The sequence below is a fragment of the Ciona intestinalis genome, chromosome 7 (assembly GCF_000224145.3).
Source record: "Ciona intestinalis chromosome 7, KH, whole genome shotgun sequence".
NCBI lineage: Eukaryota > Metazoa > Chordata > Ascidiacea > Phlebobranchia > Cionidae > Ciona > Ciona intestinalis.
In genome coordinates this window covers 1,540,511-1,557,431 of record NC_020172.2, presented here as the reverse complement: position 1 = coordinate 1,557,431, position 16,921 = coordinate 1,540,511, and the positions used below count along the sequence as shown (strand labels likewise).

Sequence of the window (16,921 nt, the reverse complement as noted above, 5' to 3'; positions counted from 1 at the left end):
AAAAAGCTGACTAAGCTATCAGGTTAGCGCGTGTTGCAAACTGAAACAACAGCTGGTTCGTCCTACGCAATCAAATCAGCAAAACAAATGTACACGCCTGCGTAAAAAGCATGCTTTTCTAGTATAAAAAATAACGTGTTTTTCTAGCATCAGTTCATGCATGACGGAAGGATCATTGTACGCCTCAAGTTTAAATCTCTGTCAAGTTATAGTTCAGTGAACATTCCTATTACAAAGCGGTTTAAAATATAGTATCTAGATTACAGCCTGACAAGCACTGAACAGGATCCTGGAAAGCTGTATAGATCAAAATAAGGTTTAAAACGTGTACAGCGTGTTGTTCACAGTTAAGACGGTTGTGCGTATTCGGCCTTGGGGCGTAAAAGAAATTAACTGAAGTGCTTTGTGTGGTTGAGTGGCGGTTAGTATCAAAAAGAACACAAATTAATCGTTTAAACGCAGTGTGCAATGTAACGCCTTTGGCCTGCAAGCTCTAGTCTATGCAGTGGTGTTGGGAGTTCAATTTGAAAATAAAAAAGGCAGCAGTGATTATAGAAATGACGTCTTATGTTAGTGGAGCAACACACGGAGCGCATCTCACCGCATTTACAAGCAAACTTCCCTTCTACAACTTGTTCGAGTTCTGGAGGGTCCAGACGGTTACTGGTAAGGGCATGTTGAATACCACGCAATTTTATGATATAGTATAGAGAGGGGGAAATTGGGACACCTTTTCATTCTATTTTCTCGTCCCGTTAGGTAGTAAACAAAGAACAATCAAAGAAAAAAGAATTATAAAACCGCATTGTCACGAACCCATAGACCGTTGTTAATTGTTTAAAACACGATCAGGATATTTAAATATTATGTGCTAAAGGTGTCCCGTCTTCCCCCACAATAGTATATGTTTGTGGAACCTTACTTCGCGCCAATACATTTACCATGTATCGTACTTATATGTGTACAAAGCTACACACGCCGTTGATTTTCAAATTCAATATCGCAAGTTTACACCGCAAACGTTCAGTTGTTCATGGAGCAGCGGAATCATTATCATTCATCATTCCTTACGTGTTACGTGTAATGAGAAGTAATGGTTTCGCTCTGTGTGTTAACTTTGTTAATGATAAGCGCCGGGGTTCACCACCACCGTGTTTGCCGATAATATGTAAATACCTTTTACAGATACTAAAATATCCCCTATGCTTATCTTTTGCCGCATCTTTAGAACTCGTCGTCAGTTGTGTGGTTTTATTTCTTCTTGGACTTGGCCACGAGTTTCTAAAGTCGGTTCAGATAAGCCATGGGAAATGCCACGTGCCTGGACGAGACGTCACGGACAGTGACGTAACATGTTTTGATAAAGAAGCTAGTTCACTATCCGAAGAATATAGCAAAAGGTAAGCGCACCGACATACATTAGAATTTTTAAACAGAAGTGTCTAAACAAACATGAAAGATATGTATAGTCGGGTGGAGAAAGATGGGACACTTTTTTATTCGCTTTTTTTCTCATAAAGAACATCTTAAGAATTAAAAAAAAAGTAATAATTTTAAACAGGGTCCGGATATTTGGAAATTATGTGCTAAAGATGTCCCATCTTACCCCCGACAATGATGAATTTGTTTAATCTAATTTAGCTTCCGTAATCGCTACATACGACTTACTTCCACTTTCTTGGCGCTATATATACGGTATGACGAAACCTCCACACGGCAGCTCATTCGTATAAATCAGTCATCTGTAGTAAAATAACAAGCGACTTAATTTGTGACTACAATGAACGTGGCGGTTAACATCACCATTATTAAGCAGATTCCTATACACTTATAGTGTATTAAATTACGTGTATGGTTGTGAATGTCGGATCCTTTTCGTTATATTGAGCTTCAAACAGTAGTTCTTTGTATAGAACTATGTGGTAAGGTGGGACACCCTTAGCACATAATATCCAAATATCATGACGTTTTAAACAACAATTAACAACGGCCTACGGAAGTCGTGGGATACGGTTTTATAATTCTTTGATGGTTCTTTGTTTACTACCAAATGGGACGAGAAATAAAATGAAAGGTGTCCCATCTTATCCACCCCACTGTATATACACAACTAATGTAGCGAAAGTTTATCCGTCACGCTATTAGGCAGTGTTGAAACCACAGTGGAATAAATTTACAAAAGAACAATTTTCGCAGACCAGCAATGAACGTTGAACAAAAGATGAGTACTTTGCACCACCTAGCGAATACTATTTTATACTGCGTGGTGCTTGCGTGGTCTTACTTGTTAATGCTTTCCGTGATGACAATGAACCCGTGGCTGGCTGGGAGCTCTGTGCTTGGATGCAGTACTGGCTTCATGATTTTCGGCGTTAACGAAAAGAGTCTCCCGAATTCGCAAACGGTAGAAATTGATAACAACGAAAAGTCAGACACGAACAGAAGCGATAAGGTGGTGGAGCTGGAACATTTGAAGTAATTTCATAAAAAACGTTTTCCTAATGCTAACTGCATCGTTTTATTTGCTGAATCGCATATCTAGTTGATGTTACAACACCAACTGCAACATTTGATGACATATCTTGGACTTGCTTGCATACCTCACAAACACACACACCAGTTATGCATACCACTGCAGTATGTTTAAGTTACAGAAAAAAACTTTTGCCCTAATGTTGGCTATTGATGCGACGATACATGAGTTTCCTTTATATTTCAATTATAATCTTAAAGAATGAAATACCATAGTACACATAATATTGTTAAAAAATCGAAGCAAAATTCAACACCGCCAGACAAAACAATGTAAATAAAATGCACAAAGTATACATAGCGAACAAGCTGCAAGGAATTAAATAAGGAATAACAACACTCGAATGAAAATCTCCAAAAAAGCAATGTAGTTTTTTTGTGTAATAGAGTCACCAGTACTATAAAGCACAGTAAATTGTTGGAATTTATCATCAATGAAAAATCAGTACGCTTATGAGTTAAAACGGTCAGGTGATGTGTTATGTCAGACTGTGCTAAAATCTTTATATTTAGGTAATAAAACCAGGCCATTAAGCCTCGCATATTGCAATACATTTAAATTTGCTATTTTCAGGAAACATTTTTAAGTTTTATCTAAATTGTCCTAGCTGAGGTGGTTGCTTGGACAATATAGTTAAGAACATTTGCTAATGTAAAGTAATAACACAATGTTGACGTTAGGACTTGCCTCGAACTTACTTTGACAGTTTATGATTTAATTTAAGGATGTTGCATATTGTGTGACATACAATATCTGGATTGTTATATATTTTAGTTGATAAAAATGCACCATATTGTAGGCTATGATTTGATCACCAATGTAGAAATAAAATGGGAAAAAACTCTAAAACAAAATCTTTCATTTAGAACCAACAGAACATAAGGTTTTCTTTTGGTGTGGCCAAGATTTGAATTTTAGACATCTAAAAACAGCAAGTACAGAAAAAAAAACCTTAAAAAAAAGTGTTTATCCAAATTACCAATAGAGTATAGGTTGGAAAACTTCATCAAATACACAAACCTGGGGCTTAAATAAGCAGCAACTTCGTAAAGAACTTTGAATACATTGTATAAGGTTCAAGCATGATGCTTAGGCAAATAGCGATGATTGACATTTACATTGAAAAAAAATGAATTAGATTTGAAACTTTGGAAATAAACTCTGGTTTATGTGTGGACAGTATAAAGGTGAATGCTATACTGTGTATGGCCATGGAAATGTGATCAATTGAAGCAATGCATAGAATGTACAGCTCAGAGGATTAGGCATTTGTGTTTATAAATACGATGAATAATAACAACTGTTTCAGTAAATTGCCTAAATTTTTAAGAAATCAGAAAAAGACGAAATACTTATTAGGCAATTTCCCGTTCGCGTCGTTTTGCAGCTTCTACAGCAAACCTTACTGAAGGAAACACTGTAGCCAATCCCTCATCTTCGTCATCACGTGATGCGACCACGCCCACTTTCATGAGGCGTGTCATGATATCAGGTTGCATTGAAGCTAAATACACTTGCAGGCCAGCAGCGATGAATTCTTTGCAAATCTGAAGAAATGTAAAACAATGGGTAACTCAAAACAATGGGTAACTAAATAAAAGCAGTTGTACCAACAAAACATAAAAATTAAATGCATTTCACTATTTTTACATCATTTATTTACAAGACATAAGTGGCAGAAGCAAACTCCAAAAGAAGATCTTAAAGTCGAGAGAAATGAGAGGAAAATCCTACTCTTAAAAATAGAAATTAATATTTAGCACCATTTCTCTATCGCGCCTCACTATATCTTAAACAATCACCATATTTATCTGTTCTTTCTCATAATTTTATCCATAGCATGTCTTAAGACTGTGTTTTGCTAATTACCTTTTCTTCATTGTTTCAATACTTCGCTATCGTTTTCGGAAAGACAAATTAAAATGTATTATGTTTACAATATGGTATCGAAAAAAAAATGTCAACAAACACACCTGTTTCATTGAATCCATTCCCATGGTGTTCCATCTAGATCGACCTCGAGCAATCGAACTCAACCGTGTGGAAGTTGTGTGTGGGGTTAAAGTGAACTCCGCCGTGTTCTGGGGAATCACCTGGGTGAAACTTGACAGTGGCTGGGTCAACGAGGGTCACTTGCTGTCGGGGTGAGTAGGAATGTAATTCTTCGACATCGGTTGCCTCGCTGTCCGGTGAATCCACAATGGTGTGGTTGGTCATGTTGTTTAAATTATGGTGGGAACCAATGCCTAGAAAATATTTTATATTTATTGGTAAAATAATATTATACAACTATTTCCTAAACACAAACAAATAGACGTATTACTTTAAAAAACTTCTAAAAAAGTTTTATAGATTTCTGTAAAAATTTACATTTCTTTTGTTACATCAAAAGAATAGTTTTCACAATTTCATATGCTTGGTAAGCCCTGATATAAACATACAACACATTTACACCGACTTGTATGTGATTGTTCAGCGTCACATTTCCGTTTGGTAGCGATAGTTTCTTCCGCAAGAGCTTGAAGAGCTTCTTTGTTCCCAAAAAATGGAGATTGTGGAAAACGAAGAATTTTAACGCCATGTATTTCTCGAGCCTGTGTGCACAGAGTATTTGTTTTACTGATAAATAAAGAATATTGTTCATAAGTCTGGGTAGTAGCTCAGTAGTTAGGCATTTATACCTTAACTGGCAAATACAAAGTTTGATGCTCGGCACTATAGTGATCGGCGTATGTGTCATTGGGCAAGACACTTAACGGCAATTTTTCCAACCCAATAGTCATCAGCGGGTTGTCCAATTTAACAGCGACTGTCTTCCCTTTAAAATGCAACTAAATGGTAACATGATGTCCCGTTTCATACACCTCGTGCTAGCTTGGGACACATATGTAACTTTGTGAGTGATTTTTTTTCTGTATGGCTGACAACTTAGACAACCCATTAGTGACCACTGGGTTGGAGCAATTGCCATTAAGTTTAATTGTGAGCGTATGGTAGGAAACTTTAAGGTATTACACAATCATTCTGTTCCTTACATTAGTAGAAAGTTATATTAAGCAATGCCCAAAAGTATGAACTAACAGTACTGTCAGAAACAGAATATATTAATATTATTAAATGGAAAAAATCATGGTTGACAATAAATAAATGAATGACTTTTATTTAATAGAAAATTTACTTTTTTGAACTTTTCAATATCCCTGTAGAGCTCAGTATCACCAAGTCCACCACGAACTGTAATCTCAGGTTTGTAAACACGAAGAACAACCGTAACCAACAACCCAGCAACACCAATCAGCAAACCAATGTCAACACCGAACAAAGCAACGGCAACAAAAGTTAGCAACCAGACGGTCTGTGTAACATAAGTGTTGAAACTTAAAATCATTGGCATTGACAAACTATTGACTATTTTACATTCATACTAGTACAATTCTTTAAAACATTGTTGGTGATGTTGTTAGTTATTATATGGGTTAGATGTTGACAGTATACCTAAGGATTTTAATCCCAGCATGACTTTTGAAGGTAGCTGTGATACTGTGTTAAGTAGTGTTGTTATGGTTGCTACTTATAGTCACGACCTTGGACTTTTTTAATCAGTTTAATCAACGTCAATCTAATGTAGTTGCCTGGCTGTATTATAAGTGTAACTAATTATAAACTATTTTTTAATTTAGAGGAAGATTAAAATGAGCTGTATATGGTTAAAAAACATCCCCAAAGATTGCTCACAAATCACTGCTTAATATGAAGATACCACATTATTGGCATACATGTTAGTATAAACTTCCATCTTACAAAGTCATATTTGCACAAGCTCCAGATCTTTGGAAGTTGAAGGACTTGTCTAAAGAGACCTCGGATGTTGACCATGATGATGCACGAGAGAGTCGCTTTTGGAAGAGGGGAGAGGAGAGGACCAATAAAGAGGAGGACCAGAAGGATTACGCAGCATGAGATAACATCAGAAAACTTTGAAACAAAAGCGAATAAAAATAGGTTTTATACATTTTTGCCTGCATGAAAATTTTTGCCTGCATTATTTTATAAGGTATTATAATGTGCAACAAACTACGAAGAGTCGTTTAAGTTTTACTTGAGTTTTTGTTCCACTACTTTCTTTCACAGTGCTACGAGCAAGTGCACCAGCACACGCGTGTCCTTGGAATAAACCACACGTCACTTGTGATACGCCGAGGGCAAAAAGCTCCTGTATAAATAACATGTATAAGTAAATACACATTATTGAGTCAAACTAGGAATTTAAATGGGTATAAAGGTTTATTATAAAAATTTGGTAATAGACACATTAAATATACAAAAATACATGTGCCTTTCTGAAGCAAATTCTATTATGCAGTTTCTTTGTTGTGAATATAATTAGTTACTGATTAGGCTAAGTATACAGCACTAATGTTTATTTATATCTTGAACATGTCAAAATAACGAATTAGGCACTCATATGCCTTAAACTACATCAACATCCATTAACAATTAACTAATTTTAAACAAATAAATAAAATAAAATTTTAACAAATCACACATAAATAAACTATATATAAAGATTAAAGAGTTTCCAAAAAAAAAACAGGAAATGCTGCATTTTTGCATGCTTAAAAGATCACAATCGTAGCGACACTTTTATATTAAAAAAAGCAAAATGCTTGAATTAAATGCAAAGACAAGCCTGAAGAACAATCATTCACTTGGTTTGGAGATATTTCATAATCGTGCTTCTTCGCAAACAGCTTTCCTAGAGACACAGTGATCGCAAAACTAACAATTGCAATAGAAAACGCGTCGCTTATCAATGATGGCCACTTGGAGGCATCGGGGAGCAAAGGGCCAGGTAACCTGTTCAGGATTTATCAAGCAATGCAGTAGCAGTAGGCTAGGTACCAAAGTAATAAAAATATTACACTTTATAAACATGTATACCAGTGGGTAGAGATTTTTCAAGGGCTGCTATTTTTAATCTTTTCCTACTATTTATGATATTTAAGTGATTTTTAACACTTTGATACTATTTCATATAGTTTAGTTTGTTTTATTGTTGCAATGGCTGCCAAAAAGTGGAAAAAATTATATTTTCAACTTTTTTATACTAACGCCCCAACAATTTTGTTGCTCTTGGTAAAAAAATACATATTCACTAAAAGCGCTGGTTTGAATTTATATTATAGTAGTAAAAAATAATTAAGTAACTGCTTACTGCTTATATATTAAGGTATAAACAAACAATGGACAAATTCTGGCCTAAATCCATGGTGTACCATACCATAGGACCTTACCCTAACATAAGATATATAGACAAACTGTAAAACGCACTCACCCACTAGGAATTGCCCCCACTATGTCAATACCATATTTGGCATGAAAATTTACATTTGCTGATATAATGGTAGTTATAATGATGACAAATAATTCAATTGGAATTGGGATATTACGAAGTTTTTTCTTGTACTTTCTGGAAAAGATTGGAAAAGTAAGCCAGGGTTTGATGTGAAATCATTTAAGCTTTAAACTAAAAAATGTAGAAAAAGATTATAAAATCATGTTTTGTAAATGGATAACATCTCCAGCTTGAAAGAAGTGACATATGTATTTATTAAAAGTTTTCAAATTCACAATTTATTTAATTCAAAGTGAGCAAAATGACAATTAAAAGGCTTAAAAGAATTGCTTTTCTTGCTAAAGCTGCAAGAACGATCAATATATGGATAAAAATATTTTACAATAGCACTTACACATTTAGTAGTTTAACAGGATACAATACAACCACAGTGACTAATGAAAGAACAATCTCAGCAACATTTGTTTCTTTGATTCTACTGAACAACTCAACGTAAGTCTGAAAAAACAGAAACTCAGATAGGACAACACACCCAGTGTTGAAAAAAAACTGTTAACTCTGTTATGGGGCCCGGATGCAGGAATGTGCTAAGACTGTTTAAAAGTGTATTTTATTGAAAGAAAATTCGGGATCCTTTTACATAAAATTTTTTCGGCATCCCTTTACATAGGCAGTAAACTTAAGGTGGCAACCCTGGAATTACATGCATTAGTCCATAATGAGTAAAAGATGGGTTAGACTTGTTTCATGGGCATGCCTGTCCAACTTTCCCCGCCACCCTGAATTTACCAAGTTTGGTGTCTATGTTTGGGTACACATGATGTGTTTTAAGTTATCTATTGGTAAGTTAAGTAATTTCAAATCTTTTCTTAACTTGCAGTAAAACATATTTGGTGTCATGCTTAAGAAGAAGTAGTGCATTAATACAACGCATGACAATTTGTTTTACCTTCACAAGAGCAAAGGGTGCCTTCTGCCTTGCCAGGTCAATTCCAAAGCAATATTTTACTTGTGCTGTGAACACAAACAGAGCAGCACCCGTGGTAAAACCAGCAACAAGTGGGTCAGAAAGAAAAACAGCCACGAATCCAAGATTTAAAAGTCCCAGGACTACCTGCAATATATAATTTAAGAATAACGAACAACCATTTTGAAATAAATAGATAAAATAATATGTTCTAAACTGCAGCCGTTGCTATTTATTTTACAGCAAAAAAATAATGTTTTATTGTTTATTAAAATGACATTCATTTTAAAACATACTAAATGTTAGGTATATACAGTGAAAATGTACGCATATTTTTCTAACACCTCATTTTCAGGAGTAACAATTTGTTTTGACATGTTTTCGCACAACATGCACTCCTATTAAGCAAACACAGTAGACTGCTGCTATAGCACGGCTCTGTTTATTTTGGAATGCCAGTGCAACAGAAGCTTTTAGAACATAAATCTTTCCTATTATGTTGCCACAGTAATAAAGTCAATACCGATAAAATATTACAAGATACATAAGTTTAACCGCGTTGGTTTGTGTTGGTAGTTGGTACACACTGTGAGTTTACATATTAGAGAATTTGTATAAACAGCAAATAAATGTGGCACAGTTAGATAATGGATTAATATTTGTCATAGGGGGTTGTAACCGGTTGGAAATCCCGTAGACACAATGGTAAATTGGTGATTATCTGCCACTGACTCAAATGTGTCAAATTTCACAGTATGGTGTAAAAAGCATTGTTTAGCCAGGAGGTAACAGATACTTTAATTTGTAAATTAGGAAGACTTCAAAATAGGGTAGGGCTTTGTTCGGTGTTGAATGCACAAGTACAAGCAGTTGGGAGGGGGTCCTGTTGAGACAGCTGTTTAAAATCAAAACTACATTTTTGCGCCACTTTATGTGGTTAGTGAAGTTATAAGCTTGGAACAGCGCATTCAGTTTACACAGCAGTTAAGAATGTTCTATGTTTTTTAAGCTTTGATTTAATTCATTTTCTCTGTTTGTGGTAAACTGATACTTGATGTTAAATGGATTAGGAATGAGGATATGGGATGAGATTACATATTTTGATTGTCAAACTCCTAAAGATGATCTCTTTTAACAGAAGATTAAACATTTTTCAATTATATTTTGGAATATTTAATCTGATTAACTGTGAAGCATGATGGCATGTGATGCAATAATGCGAATTATGAGTTTAATTCCTAGTAGGGTTAGAATTAGTGGAGAACCAGTTAGACAGAAGTCAATTCATAAGTAGGAAAACTAGAAGCAACCATTACCTGTATAAGCCCAACAAGTATAGTGACTGATGCAATAATAGAAAGGTGATAGGCAGATAGTTCGGCCGATAATTCTGCAGATAAAGCACCTGCAAGGTAATGTACTGCTTGTTAAAATTTTATCTCGATTTATTCATTCTCATATAGGCCTTCAGATTTTTGGCTTATTTAGGCTTACAGATTTGGAGAAATTTTGGTAGGCTATAGTATATATATTATATATATATATCTTCTTTTATAAAATTATTGAAATAAAACACTCAATATATTTAAAATCTCTCAAAAGATTTAGGTCTTTTAAAAACTTACAATTTGGAATAAAGGAAACATAAAACAAAACTAAGTATTAGGAACTGCAAGTTGCTTCATAGTTCATATTTGTGGTTCGGGATTGCATAAAATTAACATTTCTCATGTGCATTTAGTGTTTGACTAAATCATTTAAGCCCGACGTTTAGTGTTGAACTATACATATCATGCTCATACCCGAGTTTGCAGTAGTACCCGCAGTTGCTGTTGCTGCAGATGAAGTATAAACTGTTTGATTGCTTTGTGAAATAAAAGGGTGATTGGTCAAATACTTTTCCAACGCTGAACCCAACATTAAACTGATCACAGCAAATGTACCTAAAATGTAAAACAAAACAATTATAGTTTCAATAGTTTTAAAGAGGATATTCTTGAATGTGATATACAGTAGGGTGGGGAAAGATGGGACATCTTTAGAACAAAATATTCAAACATCCTAATCGTGTTTTAAACAATTACCAACAGTCTATAGGAGTTGTGAGGTTACAGTTTTATAATTCTTTGAATTTTTATTGTTTACTACCAAATAGAACAAGAAAATGGAAGGAGAAGGTGACACATCTTCCCCCACCCTACTATGTAATTTTAACTTATTAAATGTAGATGTGATTAGATAAACCTTAATAAATTTAAAACTATTTAAAATGCATTTAGTGAGGATGTTTATTTGGCCTTATCAATACTGAATTATGTTAACAGCAATATTACTGGTCTGATCATAAGTATAAATGGAAGCAGTTTATAAACATTTATTGGCAAGAGCATGAAAAAGGAAAAACAGATAATGTTATTTAGTTACTGGTAACGGATGGTATTATCAGAGGAAACACATGTCTATGTGATATGCCACAAATTGTGGTATATAAACAGTGTACTTGCTCCTAAGCAACCAAGGCAATATTAGGAATATTGACATACCAGTTTCCTTTTTAACACAGTATAACAATGTAGAGTAATGCTATGTAATGTCTAAAAATGGTTGCAGTCATAAAAGCATGACAGACATTTTTATTAATACGTGATATCAGGTTATTCTGTTCAAAAGACAATAAAGGGAGAAATGATATCAGCATGATTATGGTCATGTAAGTAATCATTGTATAGATATTTTAATTTGCATGAATGCAGCTTACCAACAGAAACATGCCTAGAGGTTCCAAGGAATGTGTAAGTTAATGGAGCAAAGAAAGCTGTGTACATTCCATTAATTGGATCCACCCCAGCAAGTAAGCCATAGGCCAAACCTATATAAAGGATATTGAGAAAGGGGTTTAGTGGCAACAATAACGGTGCATGGAAGATGTTTGGTTATAGAAAGATAGTGAAAGAAACTATGATTGTAAAACTTCTATTTTACAATTACTTTGAAAACCATTTATTTGCTTAAATTAGATAACATAACTTAATAAAACCAAAAATTTGTTTTCCACCAATTTAAAGTCAGATTTTATACAGTTTAGGTATCTGACTATCTGTACAATATACTATTAAATAATTTTCTGTATATGTGGTTTATGATGGAAATGTTAATTATAACTGCAGTCTGTAGGGCTATCCATTTCTAAGTTACTTACTCTGTGGTATACGAACTACAGCAGTAGTGATGCCACCTATCACGTCACCTGGCAAGTAATTTCTTATTGAGTAACTTGGCAGCCATGTTAGTATGGGAAGGAAACCGAGAATGAAGTTTTTAACTCGCTTTAAATCGCAAGTGAAATATTTCTTTACCTGCTCCCTGTTAGACATATACTGAGTTACATTTTAACAAAAAGAAAATAGGTGAATCCTTTTTACACTAAGCAAACTTTTTACATAGAAATGTACAGATGACTTATTCTTACTTTATGCTTTTTTGTGGTGGCTTGTGGTAATCATATTCATCCTGAATCTGGTATTCTGTTAGTAAATCATTACGTTCCATAATCGCTGTGCAAGGTTAGTTACAGACGAGAATAATATAAAAGGAACACAAGCTACATTACATTTGCTGCAATCGATTGAACTTGCGGTTATTAGTTAAATATTAAATCAATACAGACACATGTTAAACAAACACAAGTGTCAGCACTATTTTAAGCCACAATAATACACTATTTCGTTTTACGATGCCGGTTACTGATAACATTGAAATATTAAAAATACTGCAACCTTGCTTCTTATCAGGTACTAACTAAATATGCTTCCTGTTGTACGTTAACGGTATCAAACTACTGCCTTTTGTATTGAATATATGGTCTTATAGGTCACACTAGTTTTTTCTCTGGTCACATACGAAACGCTATTTCCCGGTTGTGGGGAAATTTTGAAAAACTGCCTTGTCACAACTTCATACCTGAGTAGTTTTTAAAGAATGTGTCTACGTGATCAAGACATGGACACTGCGTTTGCGTGCTGTTGCATCATAAATGGTAGTGTCATTCGTTGTCAGAATGACAACGCGGTTTTGTACAGATAAATAGAAAATGCATTATTTGATCAGCATTTAAGTGACATGTAGTTCCTCTTGAGCTGCAGAAACCGCAGTAGCTACAAACAAGCAATGATATTCATTTATTAAAACAAGGCAGCTAAAAACATAAACCGCAGACTCTTGACAGCCTAGGTATAACATTCCACAGGTAAGTACATAATTATAGCATGTATCTCTAAAACCTAAATTTATTAAAAAGTAATAGACAACCGAACACGAGATACTTACACAACAGACTAAAATTACTCACACACACTCATCAACGTGTGTGGTTCATTATCAGCTGATTGGATAAAAAGAAAAAGGTGCTTGACGTAAAACAGTTCATGATGACATCATACGCATTGGCTCAGAGACCGGAAATTCTGTTTTACTCGACTGTGTAGTTTATAAACGGTTATTTGTTTAAGCTAATTGGTTGCAAACTATAAATAGGATCACAGTCTTTCGAGCAATACTCGTTTTAATCGAGATATAGCCTATAGTACCAAACAAATTGTATTAATCATACGGAAAGTATCAATTTCAATATTTTCCGGCCGCAATAAATAATTCTAGTTGTAAACAAATCAACGAGTTTACTTTAGACATTACCTAGGCAAGCATTGTTTACCAATGAATTGTATTCGTTTCAGCTAAACATAAGTTATAAGCTCTGTAGCTTTACAAATGAGTACTATTTGATAACGTTACTAATAAGCGAAACGTGATTATGGCCGAAGAAAATTCGATTCACGAGGTTGACGTCATGACCGAAGAACTTTTGATTGAACGCTATGGTAAACCCAGTGAAGAACGCACACTTCGTGAAAGGATTAAACATGAGGTGACGTCTTCGTTTGAATGCTCAGGTATATACCACTGATAAATTTAGGCCTACCACGGCTAGTAGGCCGTGGGCCTACATACACCGAAGTTCAGATTACATTATATTATTTTTCCAATTCAATTAGGCGATAAAGCCAAGAATGCGGTTCAATCCGTCTTACCTGTTACGCGTTGGATTCCGAAGTACAAAATTAAAAATCAGCTGCTGGGTGACATCGCTGGTGGCATAACGGTCGGAATAGTACATTTACCACAGGGTAAGCAGCAGTATATGTAAACACTGTTCGTTACTATTTTCCAAAACAAACACTATATTCTCCCTTAATTAATCTGGGTGCTTAGGCCTTAGGTCATGTCAGTTCGAGTTCGAATTAAAATAAATATTTTCAACCACAGGAATGGCGTATGCTATTCTGGCTTCGTTACCGGCAGTGACTGGCCTTTATGTCTCGTTTTTCCCGGTGCTCATATACGCAATCTTTGGCACGTCACGCCACATTTCAATCGGGACTTTCGCGGTCATTTCACTGATGGTGGGCGCAGTCATTGACAAGGTAACGTTACACAACATTGCCAAATAAGCAAAAAAACACCAATATTCCTGTTCCTGAAATGTTAATTTCTAGTCTTGTTTCAGAAAGTCCCACAACCGATCTGCAACAACGTCATCAATACAGTGACATCATTACCTACCACTGTTAGTGACGTAATAACAGTTGACGTCACAGGTACAACTGATTTCTTGACTAACCCATCTACGTTTAGTTACGTCACGAGCAGTGACATCACTACTAAACCAAATGTCGTAGTACCGTCTTCTTGTCAAGCGGATTACGATCGAAGAAAAATCGAAGTAGCAGTTGCTATTTCACTTGCAGTGGGCCTCATACATGTAAGCATCAGTTTTTCTCTTTTTTTAGAATTATTTGGATTTTATTTGGTATAGTAGGGTGGGGGAGTTAGAACACCATTTCATTCTATTTACTCGTCCGATTTGGTAGAAAAAAAAACAAAGAACATTCAACGAATTATAAAACCTTATTTTCACGACTCTCATAGGTCATTGTTAAATGTTTGAAACACGATCACGATCAGGATATTTGGATATTATGTGGTAAAGGTGTCCCATATTACCCAACCTACTATATAATAACGAAACTTAACACAAGTATCGTCAATGCCCAAGAAATCGTTTCTGAAGTTTGTAACATCATGTGCTTCAGGTGGGAATGTACATTTTCCGTCTTGGCATTATCACTCTCTACCTATCTAGCCACCTGGTGTCGGGTTTCACATGCGGCGCTGCCTTCCACGTAATGACGTCACAAATTCCGAAACTGTTTGGATTAAATATTCCGCGGAAATCCGGAATCCTTGCAATTATATATGTAAGTGGTTAAAAATCTATACCCAAGTTTAAGCAATACGTTGTTACAGAGTATTAAAAGATGCTTTATATATACTATTTACATACATGAAAATAGCAACGTGACCGCCCATTTTACCGATATATCTAAAATGAACGTATCCGTATTTTTTGTTGCAGACGTACATTGACGTTTTTAAAAACATTGCAACCACGAATGTCGCTACTCTCATCTTATCAGCTATCTGCATTATTTTTCTCGTGATCGGAAAAGTAAGGAAAAATAACACATTTATTGAAATGTGCGCGTAAATTCAATCCTATACTACTTTCTCAGGAGATAAATCAGCGATTTAAGAAACGCTTGCCGTTCCCTTTCCCATGGGAAATATTGGTGGTAATCTTCAGCACCATAGCTTCGTACTTTGGATTCTTAAATCTTAACTACGGGGTCACAGTCGTGGGGAATATTCCTCGAGGGTAAGCTAAAGCAAAATAAGTCACATATACCTAAAACATTCATGTTTGTAAGCTCATATTCCACGCTGTATTAAACGGTAGGTTATCTAATCATTCTACTTGAATAAGAGACTGACGATACCATTTAGGTTAGGCGAAATATTTCTCTATTGCTACATTGTAGTTGGACTTGATTTTTGTTGGTTACGTTTTCGTAGCACCAGATCATATGTTTTCTGTCGTTGATTCTTCAGGGCATACTAAGTATTTTTGCTGTTTTAGCAAATATAAACGCAAGTATTTCTGGGCCGATAATATGCCACGTTCGTCATATACGGGCAGACTATTTTTAAATTGCTATTCTAATGATAAAAACGAAAGCATTCTTGCACAAACGGTTCGTCTGCCATACGGCGAGACTGTTTTTACTAGAATTAAGAATATATTTTTTAAATAATAAGGTTTCAAACTTTAGCTCGTTAATATGTTTGTGGATGATCATGTTAAATGAGATATTTGACACTTACGCCATTATGACAATAAACTTATTTATTTTTGTTATAATTTTCCCTGTACGTTCGTAGAATTCAAATGACTGTACCACAAGGTAGTGATCTCGCATCTGTGATTGGTGATGCGATTCCTATAGCGGTCGTTATCTTTGCTATAGCAGTCTCGCTTGCTCAAATGTTTGCAGTGAAACATGTTTACGAAACCGATTCAAACCAGGTAAAACTATTACTGAGTGAGGATTTTATATTCAAATACAAATAACTCTGGTCCACTTTTAAAAAAATACTTACATATAGACATATAGTACCAATGGTAGGGTGGGGGAAGACGGGACATCTTTGACACATAATTTCCAAACGATCTATGGGAGTTGCAAAAATACGTTTTTATATTTCTTTAAATGTTCTTTATTTAATATGAAGGGGACAAGAAAATAGAATGAATAGGTGTCCCATATCCCCCAACCTACTACATTATAGTTCATTATACATGAATAATACATAAACGGCAATTGGAAAATATGGCATCGGTGCATAACTGCTATATATTAATAAGCACACACTTCACAGTTTGGTTTGTTTATTTTTTAGGAACTATTAGCGTATGGTTTGGCGAATGTATTCGGTTCTTTCTTCTCGTGTTTCCCTGCTGCCACTTCTCTCTCTCGTTCTTCTATNTTGGGAGGAAACTGGGGGAAGTTCCNCAGGTATACAATTTTTTTTTAAATATTTTTATCGTCAAGTCCTTCAATTTTTATTTAAATATTTTTATCGTCAAGTCCACCAATCTATATAAAACTTT

General features: G+C 35.0%; 3 protein-coding genes across 4 annotated transcripts; 2 read left to right on the top strand and 1 right to left on the bottom strand.

Annotated features, from left to right (window-relative positions):
* The first annotated feature begins 541 nt into the window (after window positions 1–541).
* Window positions 542–2,826, top strand: LOC101243079 (high affinity copper uptake protein 1-like). Of its 2 annotated transcripts, none has more exons than XM_004226204.4 (3): window positions 542–666; window positions 1,229–1,400; window positions 2,197–2,826. In XM_004226204.4, the coding sequence occupies exons 1-3, from the start codon at window positions 558–560 to the stop codon at window positions 2,477–2,479; spliced, it is 564 nt and encodes a 187-aa protein (XP_004226252.3). In that variant the 5' UTR covers window positions 542–557; the 3' UTR covers window positions 2,480–2,826. The 2 variants fall into 2 exon arrangements, with proteins under 2 accessions (XP_004226252.3, XP_026691010.1); XM_026835209.1 differs by having other exon boundaries at window positions 1,186–1,400.
* Window positions 2,697–12,473, bottom strand: LOC100183049 (sulfate transporter-like). The gene is made up of 15 exons (XM_009860790.3): window positions 12,326–12,473; window positions 12,056–12,219; window positions 11,615–11,725; window positions 10,659–10,799; window positions 10,173–10,261; window positions 8,839–9,003; window positions 8,284–8,387; window positions 7,869–8,003; window positions 7,243–7,390; window positions 6,633–6,746; window positions 6,335–6,508; window positions 5,712–5,888; window positions 4,992–5,127; window positions 4,507–4,779; window positions 2,697–4,080 (listed from the first exon to the last, which is right to left on the bottom strand). Exons 1-14 carry the CDS (start codon window positions 12,403–12,405, stop codon window positions 4,541–4,543), a joined length of 1,977 nt encoding a protein of 658 aa, XP_009859092.1. The 5' UTR covers window positions 12,406–12,473; the 3' UTR covers window positions 2,697–4,080; window positions 4,507–4,540.
* Window positions 12,474–13,495: 1,022 nt separating this feature from the next.
* On the top strand, window positions 13,496–16,860 carry LOC100180697 (sulfate transporter-like). The gene is made up of 9 exons (XM_018812366.2): window positions 13,496–13,805; window positions 13,908–14,039; window positions 14,179–14,336; window positions 14,420–14,674; window positions 15,006–15,170; window positions 15,329–15,421; window positions 15,486–15,628; window positions 16,192–16,336; window positions 16,711–16,860. Exons 1-9 carry the CDS (start codon window positions 13,667–13,669, stop codon window positions 16,843–16,845), a joined length of 1,365 nt encoding a protein of 454 aa, XP_018667911.1. The 5' UTR covers window positions 13,496–13,666; the 3' UTR covers window positions 16,846–16,860.
* Window positions 16,861–16,921: the final 61 nt, after the last annotated feature.

Excerpts from the sequence above, each read along its gene's own strand:
- LOC101243079 (XM_026835209.1), top strand. The coding sequence starts at position 568 with ATGTTAGTGGAGCAACACACGGAGCGCATCTCACCGCATTTACAAGCA. Across the intron at positions 667-1,185 it reads GAGGGTCCAGACGGTTACTG|ATACTAAAATATCCCCTATG; the intron begins GTAAGGGCATGT and ends TACCTTTTACAG. Across the intron at positions 1,401-2,196 it reads TCCGAAGAATATAGCAAAAG|ACCAGCAATGAACGTTGAAC; the intron begins GTAAGCGCACCG and ends CAATTTTCGCAG.
- LOC100183049 (XM_009860790.3), bottom strand. The coding sequence starts at position 12,405 with ATGGAACGTAATGATTTACTAACAGAATACCAGATTCAGGATGAATAT. Across the intron at positions 9,004-10,172 it reads TACTTGTTGGGCTTATACAG|GTAGTCCTGGGACTTTTAAA; the intron begins GTAATGGTTGCT and ends TATATATTGCAG. Across the intron at positions 4,780-4,991 it reads CGCTGAACAATCACATACAA|GCATTGGTTCCCACCATAAT; the intron begins GTCGGTGTAAAT and ends AATATTTTCTAG.